The following is a 13,727-nucleotide window of genomic DNA, read 5'->3' as shown; positions in this document are numbered from 1 at the left end:
ATTTTAGCATATGTCGCGGGCCACTAAAAAATGGACGGCGGGCCGCAAATGGCCCCCGGGCCGTAGTTTGGACACCCCTGGTTTATTGTCAAACGGAGAGACACATATTATGTGATCAAAATATGAATTGTTTCAACTCATGAAAAAAGACCAGTAACGCATACAGTATGTCAAGTTCCTTATTCATATTGAGCTATTATGGAAATTAACTTTTTCTACATGTATTAGCAACCTCAAATGCGCTTGCATGCAACGACAAAGTAGGTAGTGAAAGGTTCGGTCCATTGGTAGGGTTTGTCGCACGAATGCTAACAAATGCCTCTGCTGCTGTGCTTCCAGTTCACGTGAAGGCGGGAACGTGCGAGGTGATCGCCGCGCACCGATGCTGCAACAAGAACAAGATCGAGGAGCGATCGCAGACCGTCAAATGCTCCTGCTTCCCGGGACAAGTGGCGGGAACGACGAGGGCGGCTCCATCTTGCGTGGACGGTAAAAAAAAAAAAAAAAGCAAGCCTCTTTTTCTTGCTCTGGCTGAAAAATAAGATTCAGAAGAAGAAGGAAAAAAAAAATGCGGTGCAGCGATGCAGTTTGATTTGATTATTTGGGCTGTGGGCCATAAATAGAGATCAAATCAGTTGATTCACTCGCCGCCCGCTTCTTGAAGCTGGAGCGGTCCAACCGGAGGAGACGGCATCCAGACTGGGTCATTTAATATCACGTCAATTGTGGCCTCTGTTGCAACTGAATCAATCCATAAGTCAAGTTTCCCCTGACAGCAGCTTCCTCCGTGTTGACACTTGTCTCGTCACTCTGGGAAGCCCTTTGACAGCTGCACAGGCTCGCAGCCAACACGGCTTGCTTTGCTTTACAATCCTTGCTGCGCATTTAAAATAGTGGGATATTGTACAAAAAAAAAGAAGATAAAAATATATGTATTTGTGAGAACTGGTGACAAGTTGTAATTTACAATGAACAAAATGGCCCAGAGTCCACAAAAGAAAAATACTGTTCCTGTCACCTGTTGTGTACTGAAAGGTTTGCATCCCAGATGCAGACACAAATAAGATTTTCTCCTTTTATTCACATTCACAGGATTCAAGGTTGACATCACGAACAGCACGTTTTGTAAACAGACACTTGTTACATCGGTACCTAAACAGACGCATAACAGGCACATAACAGGTCATGAACTGGTCATGCATGCGACCCAGGCCATGACATCACCAATGTCCAACATGAAACACTAATGCCACATAGAGGCACCTATATTATGAGCTTCACTATGTTTAGCAAATGGTGTTGTTTACCAAGAAAGCAACTGAAAAAGGCTTTACATTTTAAAAAGAAACAAAGAGCAGAGTTCCATTATTTTTTTTTTATTTTTTTTTTCCGGTCACTTTTGTCAACTTGCCGGGCAAAGCCATTGCTCAAGTGCAGCGCCCCACCCCTCCATGACAGTGACACATATTCCATTAATTGCCATTCATTATGGCGCAATTAGCCTGAAAATGGTTGCTCATTAGTTACAATTATATCTTTGTACATCTGGCTATGGGAGCAATGTCGCTATAGTGAAAACATTTAAATACTCTTCCAGAAGGTACAACAAACAAATGTCACCACCTTTTGCCATTCATACAAGACAATAAGTCAGTATATCAGCTTTATATTGTATTAAACAGACCCAGAATTTATATTGCATATTTATGCCAGTACGTAAATTACTACAAGAAAGCTCTTTCATTCATCATTCATCACATGTACAATGCTTTATCCTTCATTTACCTTCAATTACAATTTGGAGCGTTGTTATGATTTATTCTTGATTCATTTTTTTTTTTTTCTCGACAGCATCCATCGTGGCTCAGAAGTGGTGGTGCCAGATGCATCCCTGCATGGACGGCGAAGAGTGCAAAGTGCTGCCGGACTTTAAAGGATGGAGCTGCAGTACGGGCAACAAAGTGAAGACCACCAAGGTGGGCTCTATTTATACACTTAGCTGACATGAGACAGGGCAGAGTAAATCGGTCGCAGTGGTAGGCCGTCCGAATAATTTCGTAGCGTTTCACTCTGCTGCACTGCTTCCAGTATGCGAATGTTTGACGTTTTGTCCAATCAGACGCCAGCCATCGTGTGTTGCCATGGCAACCTAATTTGTCCAAGGCCTTCAGAGTCAGTAGTGCTGGCCAATTGAACTTAAACTATCTTAGCAATGTTAAATTTGCTGTAACGTTGGCAGTCTTTGAGGTACTTTCATGTATTAGAGCATATATCATTTTACTATTTAGCCAGAACCGATCACAAAAATGAAAACTCAGAAATTTCTCTAGGTTGGCAGCTCTGCATTATTATCCAATCAGATTTCAAAATTGCCTCTCAGGTCAGCTAGCTGGCCCATAATAACAATATTTTTCTGTCCCTTGATTGGTTGTTCAGAACAAGCCCAATTGGACTAGCAAAACATGACTTTAGTGATTTGCAAACATTTAATAATAGCATCTCTGGTAGTAAACATTAATATTGTTTTTGAACTTCTCCAGTGGTTGTACAGTACGCTACAATGAATTATTCGATAGTATTTATAGTTTTCCACTGAAAGCCCAATCACCAAATAATGTTAATTTTGTCAACGGAAACTAAACAATAATAATTTTGTCAACACACATTTTTCACAGGACTAAAACTAGACTAGACTAAAACCTTCATTAATAAACAATAACTGGGACTAAATCAGTATGCATTTTCGTCGACTAGTGAAAATTTACTTCACGTAACAAAAAATGGACTAAAATCGAAGGACATTTTAGTTCATGAATAAAAATGAGATGAAAATTATTTGATTTTGTATTAAAAAAAAAAAAAAAAAGCCAACGGCTATAACGATCCAACAATAATTTTAATCTGACCGCTAACTAATGCTTGCTAACTTACTAGCTTGTAGCATGGAGCCATAGTAGCCACTTGTTGATATATGTGAAATAGTTTTAGATTCGAAAATGTTCAACATATCTGCCGACAAAAAAATATATATACAGTGATGAAATGATTGTCCTGACTAAAACTAGACTAAAACGTTGACAGTTTTTGCTGACTAAAACTAGACTAATAAAATTATGTTTTCTTGGACTAAAAATAGACTAAAACGCTCGATTTATAGTTAACTAAAAATAGATTAAATAAAAATGGGATGGAGTGGACCAACTATGATAAAAAGTAACAAGCATGATTGAAACTGGACTAAAACTAAGACTCAATTTTAAAATGTTGGATAAAATTAACACTAATCATCAAATGCACACCCTGCCACTGATCAGAACCCATCAAGTAGAAGATCAAGTGCAGGATGGAGGAGATCAGTGTATAATATTAGAATAATCTTAAAAAAATAAAAAATAAAATAAAAAGTGGAAATTGGACTGTATCCGAACATCCCAACTTTGACAAGGTGTTTTTAGTGCTAAATGAGATGTGGAAACATGCAACACTCGAGAACACCCTAAATAGAAAGGCAATTATCACATACAGTGTCAGGATGCGCTCAGCGGTGCGAGGGAGACTTTGGAGTGGAATTAGGACGGAGATTGAGGGCCTGGCCAGCGTTAGCCATCCGTCATGGCCCCTCTCGCCAAAAACTCCCCCGTCCCCCTGCCCTGCTCCGTGTTTGACTCTCCCAAACGCTGTGTCGCCGAGCCGCCCCTATCAATTATTCATGTCTACAGGAGACCCGGACGAAGCCGGAGTCTTTTATTTTAGCCGGGTTAATAATTCAGGCTCTCCCACACTGCCACGGGGGTGAAGCAGAAACGCGTGCGGAGACAAGCGAGGTGGCCCAAGAAGAACTCGTCACGAGCGCCGTGACTCACATTTTGATGCGATGAAAGAACACGATTGATTATAGCTAAGCTAAACTTGTAGCTAGGGCTGCCAACTTTCTCATCCCGAAATAAGGGACAGGTGCACGGCACGGTGCCATGATGGTGTGAGCATGATGTGCGAAATCAGTTGTACATTCCCTTTAATCCTTACTGCAGGCCATCATTATGTAACCTCATACAAAACCTCAAAGGAACCACAATTTGCCTCTTTACCTAAAAAAAAAAAACAGGTGCAAAAAAGAAATGCAAAAGAGGACCGTGACTCACCAAATTTAGTTTTTCCATGGAGACTTTTCTTTCTTTTCTAAATTCTCACAGTATTTGTTCATAAATAGTACGAGAATACACCTTGTATTGCTCCCGCTGATACGTTTAAGACGTATTAAGATCGGCGTTTAGAGTGAGTGTAGGCGACATGAAGCTGTGACCAAACCAGGAAGTGCCTCTCTCTCTCTTTCTAGTTGCCCCTCTTACCTTGCAAGATCTTCACATAACGTCACACCCAGCGAACTCATTTTATTGGCTACAAGCCAAATGCCGTTTGCTGCATTTCATGTAAGAATTGAGAATTATTTTACGGGACTTTTGAGGTCCCGTATGGGACATAACAATTTAGCCCAAAATACGGGACGTCCCTGCTAACATGGGACAGTTGGCAACCCTACTTGTAGCTTTCATTATATGAGGGCAAAATGTATATTTTTAAAATTGTTTAACCCTAGTATATAGTATGTGTACCTCGCTTTTGAGCTACGTTCACAGTCCGACTGTCAGTGATGTCAAGAGTACATCTCCCGCTACTCGCTTCCCGTCAATCAAATCACACAAGGCCAAAGACTTCTTCCCACTAGACTAGACGGCTGCAGCGATGACGTTCACCGAGTGTGGACGGTCACAAGCGATTGCGTTTCAGGGTAAAGTGTGGAATAAACAAGGTGGCCACAAACACATTCGCACCTGCCTGGGTTTCGCTCACAATGTTAACAGGAAGTGAAGGCGACCAGCAGCCTTTTTGTTGCACACTCTCACACCTAGCAAGCAAGCCTGGGACTAAGACGAGGTGACTTGTCGTGTTGAAAGTTATGTGTCCCCCCCCCCCTACCACTTTTCATTTCAGAAACAAAACAACTTGCCTGTGAAATACTTCTGATGATGGGTGAACAAAAATGGCCACAAAAAATGAATTCAGGTTTACGATACTGCAACACATTAAATCAGCGGTTCTCCAACATTTTACACCCAGTACCATCTCGAAAAATAATTATCACTTGAATATTATTGTAATATTATTGTACTGTAATATATTATTATAGGGATGTAACGATAACATGAATATCGTTTTATAGCGGTACTAAAACTGTCACAATACCGTCGTCATGTCACGATAGTGAAAGCAGTACATCTGTTAAAAAATTCAGGTTGGTTTCCATTTGTGCAGGTCTAGCACCCACTGGTGGCTAGTTTTTTTTTTTTTTTTTAGTGAAGTTTAATTTTCATAACCCATGTTTTGGCCCTTCTATTTTTAAAATCTATGCTAATGGTCAGATGAAGGGGAACGTAATATGCTTGTGAACCGAGTCAATATGTGGAGGAACTCATTAGCAAGTAATAGTGAATTCAGTAATTCTTTTACATGCCACTAGAGGGAGCCTATACCACAGTTTGAGAATCAGTACTCCATATCAAACCCCTCCTAGAGGCGGGGTTTGATTGGTGCCACGAGATCTTGATGACGAAAAAGTACAACATTTTTAAACACCTATAAATGTCAAGTAGGTCTAACAAACCCGAATTTAAGGGAAACTACTGTGTTCAATAAAGGTCACGCAGAAAAGGTATGATGTCAGCATAATCTACTGTAGTAACTCCAGCCAAGAGGGAAATGCGAGATGGTAACCATAAAACAGGACAAAGGAATTGGCAACATGGGAACAAAGTGGTCAAATGCGTCGCTGGCTAAGATGGTCAGACTTCAGCATATCTCGTGAGACTTGCAAATAGTTTTTTCTTTCTAAACTGACATTATAAAAAGGACAAAATTTTCCACGGGAAAGTCAGCTGTGTTTCATCTTCATGTGAGCAGACTCACCTCCCAGGCACACGCTGTAATCCTCCCGGCGTGTGTGATTTAGTTGTTTTTTCTTCTTTGTCTCCTATCTCGCTCTGTTTAAACACAAATGGATATCGTGCGTGTGTGCCGGGAGGTGACATTTACATGATGGATTGCGCGTAAAAATACTTTTTTTTTTTTTTTTTGACTATTGATTCTTTTTATAGCCTATTAAGTCTTGGCTGGAGGCTCAAACTGGCAGTATGAATTGAGACGGTCAGACAGTATTTAACAGCATTAAAAAGAGGGTGTCATTGCTGCAGACTTCATTATTTGTCAACAGGACTCAAGTGTGTTGTGTGATGTGATGGAAAGTACCAGTAGATACTTCAGGTATCTGCATTTTACGCGAGTATTTTGCTAGACCTTTGAAAGAAGCCAGGTGAGGTGACTCGGGCATCTGGTGAGGTGTTTGCATTCAGGTATCCTACATTTCACATTCTGTACTTTTTGTGTGAAAGCTGGAAGTGACCGAAAATCAACAGGAAATTACCCAATTTCAACAGGAAGTGACCCAAAGTGACCTAAAATCAACAGGAAGTGACCCAGGAGTGACCTAATATCAACAGAGTGACCCAATTTCAACAGGAAGTGACTTGATTTCAACAGGAAGTGACCCGGAGGTGACCTAAAATCAAAGGAAATGACCCAATTTCAACAGGAAGTGACCCGAAGTGATGTCAAATCAACAGGAAATGACCCAATTTCAACAGGAAGTGACCTGAAGTGATCTAAAATCAACAGGAAGTGACCCAGGAGTGACCTAATATCAACAGAGTGACCTAATTTCAACAGGAAGTGACCCAGGAGTGACCTAATATCATCAGAGTGACCCAATTTCAACAGGAAGTGACCCGGAGGTGAAGATGACATCACCTGTTTTCTGAGTTTGGTCAGCAAACTGAGCCATGATTGGTCGTTACCTACTGTGTACTACTCAACACAGGTGATGTCATCTTCAGTCGACAGCAAGTGGAAAAAAATTGTTTTTAAAGATATTAATTGTACATGAAAAATAATGAAGTTATCAAATGAATTCTGGACAAAATATTAACTTTTGACTGCCAAAAAATGGCTCAATGAGTCAAGTATCCCTTTAATACAAATATCTGCACTTGTACTGAAGTACAGCGTGTCAGTACGTTTGCAACCGATGCTGTTGTTGGGTGTTTGACAACACGATTGTGAACCTTCACCAGTGGAGGGTGTTTCGTCTGATCCCAAAGCAGCTTATAAGCGTCAAACCCTGAGCAGCTTTCGTCTTCGCCTTTGGGTGATTACTCACCGATAACCCTCGCAGCACACACCCACGACACCCCCAACGTGCTGGGTCGTGCCTCCGCCGCCTTCTGCTGCAAGAGTAGCCGGAGAGAGAAAAATCATCTCCTTTTTTTTTTTTTTTTTTTTCCCACACTGCTCCCAAAGTGAAAATGAGATGGCGCCATCCCATCACAGCAATCCCCGTCTTCTGCTATGGATTATCACACGTTGGCAAAACGTGCATTGCCTTCGGAAGGGCAGCATCTGTTACTGTAATGTTGATAAATATTTACAAAGCAGGAACTGCATCGCTGATGTAATGTATCACATTCTACTTGCAGGGCAGGGGGTCAGTTCTTACCCAGGGCAAGCATATCCTCTTCATAATTGCATATGGAATTATTATAAATTATAGATATTTAAAACATGTAGCTATAAAGATGATTTCCGTTGAGTGATCAGTGAATAATTCATCCTTAAAGAGTGTTTCAAGGAGAACATGCAAACTCCACATCTGGATTCAAACCCACTATCTCAAGACTGCGGTGCGGATGTGCGAACCAGAATCCACTGTTCCACCCAGGGTTATTATAGTTTGGGAATTTTTCATTTTTGTTAGTTTTCAGGGTGATTCTGCTTAGTTTTAGTTAGTTTCGGTATTAGTTTTAGTTTTTTTTTTTTTTTTTTTTTTTTTTTTTTTCCGTATTACTTGTGCGCAATATTTAAAAAACACCATGGGTGTGACGTCATATGAAGGTGCTTTTCTATTGGCTGCTGCTAGATGACGTCACTTCTGTGTGACACACTTTCAAACGTCCTTATTCCGGTTAACATCAAAATAAATGTAATTAAAATCACATTCAAAATCATACCCAAAATGACCAAAGACTAAAACGAAGGACATTTTTGATATAATCATAGTTAGTTTTAGTTGGATTTGTAAAGATCAAATGTAGTTTCAGTTAGTTTTAATTTTTTAAAAAGCATTTTTGTTTTTATTTTATTTCATCAACGAAAAATTGTTTGTTGAATTTTAATTTTTTTTTTTTTTAAATTAGTTTTAGTTAACTAAAATAATTTCTTGACAATAATAGATATGACCTCACTGCAACATAAACGCAACATTCTGATTAACTTGTGGAAAATGAGTTATGCAGCAAAATCTAGCCGCTTTAATCGATCTCAGGGGGCGGCCATTTTGCCACTTGCTGCGACTGAAGATGACATCACAGTTGCTCAGGGCTCAGTCAACGACCAATCACAGGTCACCTGCTTTCTGAAACTGAGCTGTGATTGGTTGTTACCTGAGACCTGCACAACTGTGATGTCAACTCAACAGCAAGTGGCAAAATGGCCGCCTTCTGATACTGATAAAAACTGCTGGATTTTGCTGGAGTTTGCTGCTCATATTCCACTAATGCAATATGAACCAAAATACCGCATCTTGACTAGTGGGGCTGCATAGAACATATCATTAAGAAATTTTGGAGGGATTGACTTCCCCTTTAAATATGATCATTTTAGTGAAAAACACCCAAAAAAAAAAGACATTAAGAGATTAGATTTTGTATCGCTATCAAGTGTCAAAACAGATCAAATTTGACGGGAACATCATGTAAGGTTTTAAAGGAGTACAAGCTGCATCCTCACAAACAGTTGTGAATCCCGATAATCCCGCTTGCTTATGTATGGATGGTAAACACTGTGGCATTATGTCTGCGCCCTCTGGCTGCCAACTGGCTTCTTACGCAGCAAAAGACATCCGGAGGTGCCAGATGGCGGCGAACGCACCTTGGAAAGGGCCCGCATTTGGCAGGTGTTTCTTGTGCGCACTGGTGAATGCAGCAAAATTATGAAATCGATGGAAGGAAGCAGAGGTTTCACCTATACATGTTCACTATACAGATTCCATCCATCCATCCATCCATCCATCCATCCATCCTTTTCTGTTTCTATCATTTAATGTGAGCTGAGCATAGTATATAAGTTTGATTATCTTTCCCAGAATTTAAAAATGAAAAAGTGTTCGTAACCTTTCATCGTCGATTGCAGCTTTAGAGAATAAGACTGACTACTTTTAATTTTCCAGATAGGATGTCCTTTACTAGCAAACTATCATTCAAAAGACAGTCAATCAAAAAATAAATAAATAAAATAAATAAAATCCTCCTCCAGAAAATATGACAAGATGACATGTTCCATGATATTTATCTATTCCAGTCTAGTCAAATGTCAAGTGGATTATTTTTTTTTCCTTCCTATGATTGCAAACTGATTGCCTTTGGGCCTTTGGGTTATTTTAGGGCTAGGTCATATTATTTTCATGAGGGAAAAATATGAATAAAACATGGCCACTTTTTCAAGTGCCCTTAAAAATGTTAGTTAGCAATTTCTCAACGTTTGGAATAAATTGTTAGTGGAAGCGGGCTGTTGGAATATATCCTGGAAATTATGGATACAGAATAGAACCTGTTGTCAACTCATCGATTCATTGTAACTTCACTAGTTATTTACACACAATTGTGAATTGCTCCTTTTACATTTGCTTCAATCAAAAATATAATCGGAAAAATATGATTCATTCCATTTTACGTCAAATCTGCAAAGCTTGGCCAAACTGTGTGATTTGATATCGGAAGTATTTGAACATGTTGAAAGGGATACTTGACTCATTGATCCATTTTCAGCAGTAAAAAAACAAAAATTGGTCCAGAATGAATTTGATAACTTCATTAGTTTCATGTACAATTAAAACATTTAAAAATTAATTTTTTTTCCACTTGCTGTCGAATAACGACCAATCATGGATCAAATGTTTCCTGTGTTTGGTCAGCAAACTGAGCCATGATTGGTCGTTACCTACTTCCTCAGCACAGGTGATGTCATCATCAGTCGACAGCAAGTGGTAAAATAAGTGTTAAAAGGCATTAATTGTACGTGAAAAATAATAACATTATCAAATCAATTATGGACAAAATATTAACTTTTTACTGCTGAAAATGGCTTAATGAGTCAAGTATGCCTTTAATGTTCAAGATTATCGGCCTCAATGATGTTCTGATCAGTTTGCTGAGGGGAAAATGACTGTCAACACATTCCACACCACAAGATAATCATTCAGTATCATCTTTAGATCTGAAAATCAGACATTTGCTGACTTTGTCTGGCATTGGAGGGGGGTTTGGGATGCTTAAATTTGATTATCAGTATGTGTTTACCCTGCCTCAAGCTTATTTTAAAGTAGAAAACTGCCTGCCCCAAACTGAGTCAGCACAATTCAGTGGAAAAGTGGCAAGATATTTATCCTCTGGGCAAAATTGGCTGAGGGGGAAATCTATCCGAAAGTGGTATTAAATTATATTATGCCAAAGCTTTATTCGGGACAACAAAATAGTCACAGGCACAATTATATGTATTCATTTCCATGTGGTTTCAAAATGATCGCCTTTGGGTTAAGCGTTATTGGGAGAGCAAAACAGAAAAGAAGAAAAAAAAAGTTGCAATCGATACGAGCCGCCTCCATTTGAAGAAGGCGGCGTTCACTTTCACGTATGATTGATGGCGCAGAGATGCGCTTTATTGTACATTTTATGGACTGTTGTTTATGAGCACTCCTTTCTAACTCGTCTCTCCTTTCGCTCTCTTTCTAGGTCACACGATAGTCGTCTGTTTGGGGCCAGACGTCGTCTATTTCACAGTAGGACACGTGGATCTATCGATATTATTTTTTTCCCATTGGATTGTTGGAAATGAGTTGACCGGTACGGATTTTGGTCATGGCCGGACAGTCCCTCGAAAAAAAAGAAGACTCGGAACGGGGATTCATTTAAGACTACGTTTCCCAAAAAGATTCCCAACTTTAACATCATCAGTAACTCGACTCACCACCAAACGTCTCTTTGTATTATAGTTTGACGGACCAGAGGACTCCAAGATGAAGATATTTATTAGCTGAAAGACTGTGGATTATCATAACAGCAGACAAAAAAAAAAAAAAAAAAAAAGCAAAGAAGAAAAATGTGATGTAATACCTTTGTGTTTTTTCTCACCACGTAGAGATCCCGAGACTCTCAATACATATTTGTGTTGATGATCAAGCGAAATAAGCATTTTCATTCCTTTTAGCCTTATGAAGAAGCTACATTATGTTGTTTCATCGAGTTGTTAGGATATCGAGTCATCTCTGGAAAGACTTGATATTTAGAAAAGGTTGCAAAACAATTACGGGTTTTGGCCAAAACGTTGAAATATGGTATTTGTTGTTTTCAAAGCCCAACAACCACCATTGATTACAAATGTCAGTATTATCTCAATAAATCTAACCTAGTGGAAGACGAAGTCTGTTTTGATTTGATATCCATCCACATTTGAAGCCGTTTTTTTTTTTGTTTTTTTTAAGTTTGAGATGAGGATTTGAAGTGTAAATAGGCCGGCACAAACGAGAACGTGCCTCATTCTGAACATCCAAAAAAGCAAGAAATCCATCTGAAATCCGGTCCTGAGAGAGACTGATAATTACCTCTCACCCTCAAACACCCCCGCATCCCATTTGATTAGTTTCCAACAAGTAGTCTTCATCTCATGAGCCTTTTGTTTGTTTTGAGCACTCGTTGAAATAATACACCCCGGTGTCATCAAAGAGGTATTTTATTTTTTTTTCTCCTTTCTTGTTTTGGATCCGAATGATTTCCCCCCGGGTGCTGCATTGCGCAATCACCGAAAGTTGTCTGGCCAAATACAATAAAAGTGTCAGCTCGTAGGTGTAGAACAAGACGGTCAGATGATGGATGAATGACTGGATCGATCGATGGGAGTGATTGGTAGACCAGTAGGATGGATGGTCTATAGGAGGCAATGGAGTTGGTGGGCGGGAACTTTTGGATGTTTATATGGAGTTCTTGGTGAAAGGATGGATGGACATGAAGAATGGATGACCCCCGCCTACGATCTGAAAACATCTGGGATCGGCTCCAGCACCCCCGTGACCCTTCTGAGGAATAAGCGGTTCAGAAATGGATGGATGGATGTTTGGGGATTGATTTGTTGACGAAGGGATGCATTGTTGAACGTATGGACAGATGGTTGATTAATGCACAAGTTGTGTGAAGAAATGGTGGACAAGAAAGACAGTTGGCGATTGAATGGATGGATCAGTATGAAAATAATGAAAAGATGGTGACAAAGACTGATTTGGTTGAAAGTTGGGAGGAAGGCTGACTAGACTGAAAAAAATGGATGAATGGACTTCAGGAAAAGATGAGTGGATGAGGCATTGATTTGGGAAAGGATTAATGAATGGTTGGGTGGACTGGAATAATTAGAAAATAAAAAGGATGGACTGATGGACATATACAGTCGATGAAACAATGGACTGGAGGAAAAGATGGATGGATTTGTTAGTGGAGCAAAAATAATGTGGCAAAGATGTGTAGATGGATAATGATGGGTTGGAGGAATGGGATTGAGTGGCTTCTATTGATTAGATCGTGGATGGGTGAATTGATTTATTGGTGGAGGATGGATGAATGGATGGATGGATGGATGGATGGATGGATGGATGGATGGATGGATGGCAGAGTTGTTGGAAAAGATCAATGGGCTGATTGTTGGGTTGATGGATGGATGGATGGATGGATGGATGGATGGATGGACGGACGGACGGACGGAAGGAGGGATGGACATGTCTTGTGGAAAATAATGATGGATGATAAAAAAAATGGATGGAAGTTCTTATGGTTGGATATTGATGACATTTGATTAGAGGCAAACATGGATGGGTGGATTGATAAGTTAAAAGATTAATGCTTGACAATGGGAAAAAAAAAGAATACATTTGAGGGGTATGTTTAGTTTAGGGCGGCACCGTGGAGACTGGTTAGCACGTTCGCCTCCCAGTATTGAGGACTCGGGTTCGAGTCCGGGCTCCGACCTACCCGGGTGGAGTTTGCATGTTCTCCCCGTGACCGCGTGGGTCTTCTCCGGGTACTCCGGTCTCCTCCCACATTCCACAGACATGCATGGCAGGTTAATTGGGCCCTCCGAATTGTCCCTAAGGTGTGGATGGTTGTTCGTCTCTGTGTGCCCTGCGATTGGCTGGCAACCAGTCCAGGGTGTACTCCGCCTGCTGCCAATAGCCAGCTGGGATAGGCTCCAGCACCCCCGCGACCCTTGTGAGGAGCAAGCGGTTCAGAAAATGGATGGATGGATTTTTAGTTTAGCCTAACCTTAATTTGATGTGCTTAGCCTGACGGAATGGATATCAGATTGATGGGAAAAGATGGCTGATTGTATTGATTGGTGGATGAATGTATTTTGTTGATGAGTGGAGTGGGTAGATGCCATCAAAAGCAGACAAGTAGTCAATCCACATTTTTCTCATGTCATTTCCATGTCACAGAATCCAATTAAAACAAGAAGCCACTCTTAACCAGCCACACAACTTGACTCATCGCCGAGGGCCATCGCAAGTCAAGTTGCCATGG

General features: G+C 40.2%; 1 protein-coding gene across 1 annotated transcript in view; it reads left to right on the top strand.

Moving 5' to 3' along the window:
• tafa3a (TAFA chemokine like family member 3a) overlaps positions 1-11,558 on the top strand; it is an 85,824-nt gene extending 74,266 nt beyond the window's left edge. The window contains exons 3-5 of the mRNA XM_077530810.1: positions 340-489; positions 1,852-1,976; positions 10,896-11,558. Of these exons, the coding sequence (XP_077386936.1) occupies positions 340-489; positions 1,852-1,976; positions 10,896-10,907 (287 nt within the window). The 3' untranslated portion in view covers positions 10,908-11,558. The remainder of the gene's footprint in view (positions 1-339; positions 490-1,851; positions 1,977-10,895) is intronic.
• Positions 11,559-13,727: the final 2,169 nt, after the last annotated feature.

Source organism: Festucalex cinctus, chromosome 8 (assembly GCF_051991245.1).
Source record: "Festucalex cinctus isolate MCC-2025b chromosome 8, RoL_Fcin_1.0, whole genome shotgun sequence".
Classification (NCBI taxonomy): domain Eukaryota; kingdom Metazoa; phylum Chordata; class Actinopteri; order Syngnathiformes; family Syngnathidae; genus Festucalex; species Festucalex cinctus.
This window is presented reverse-complemented; position numbering and strand designations above follow the sequence as displayed.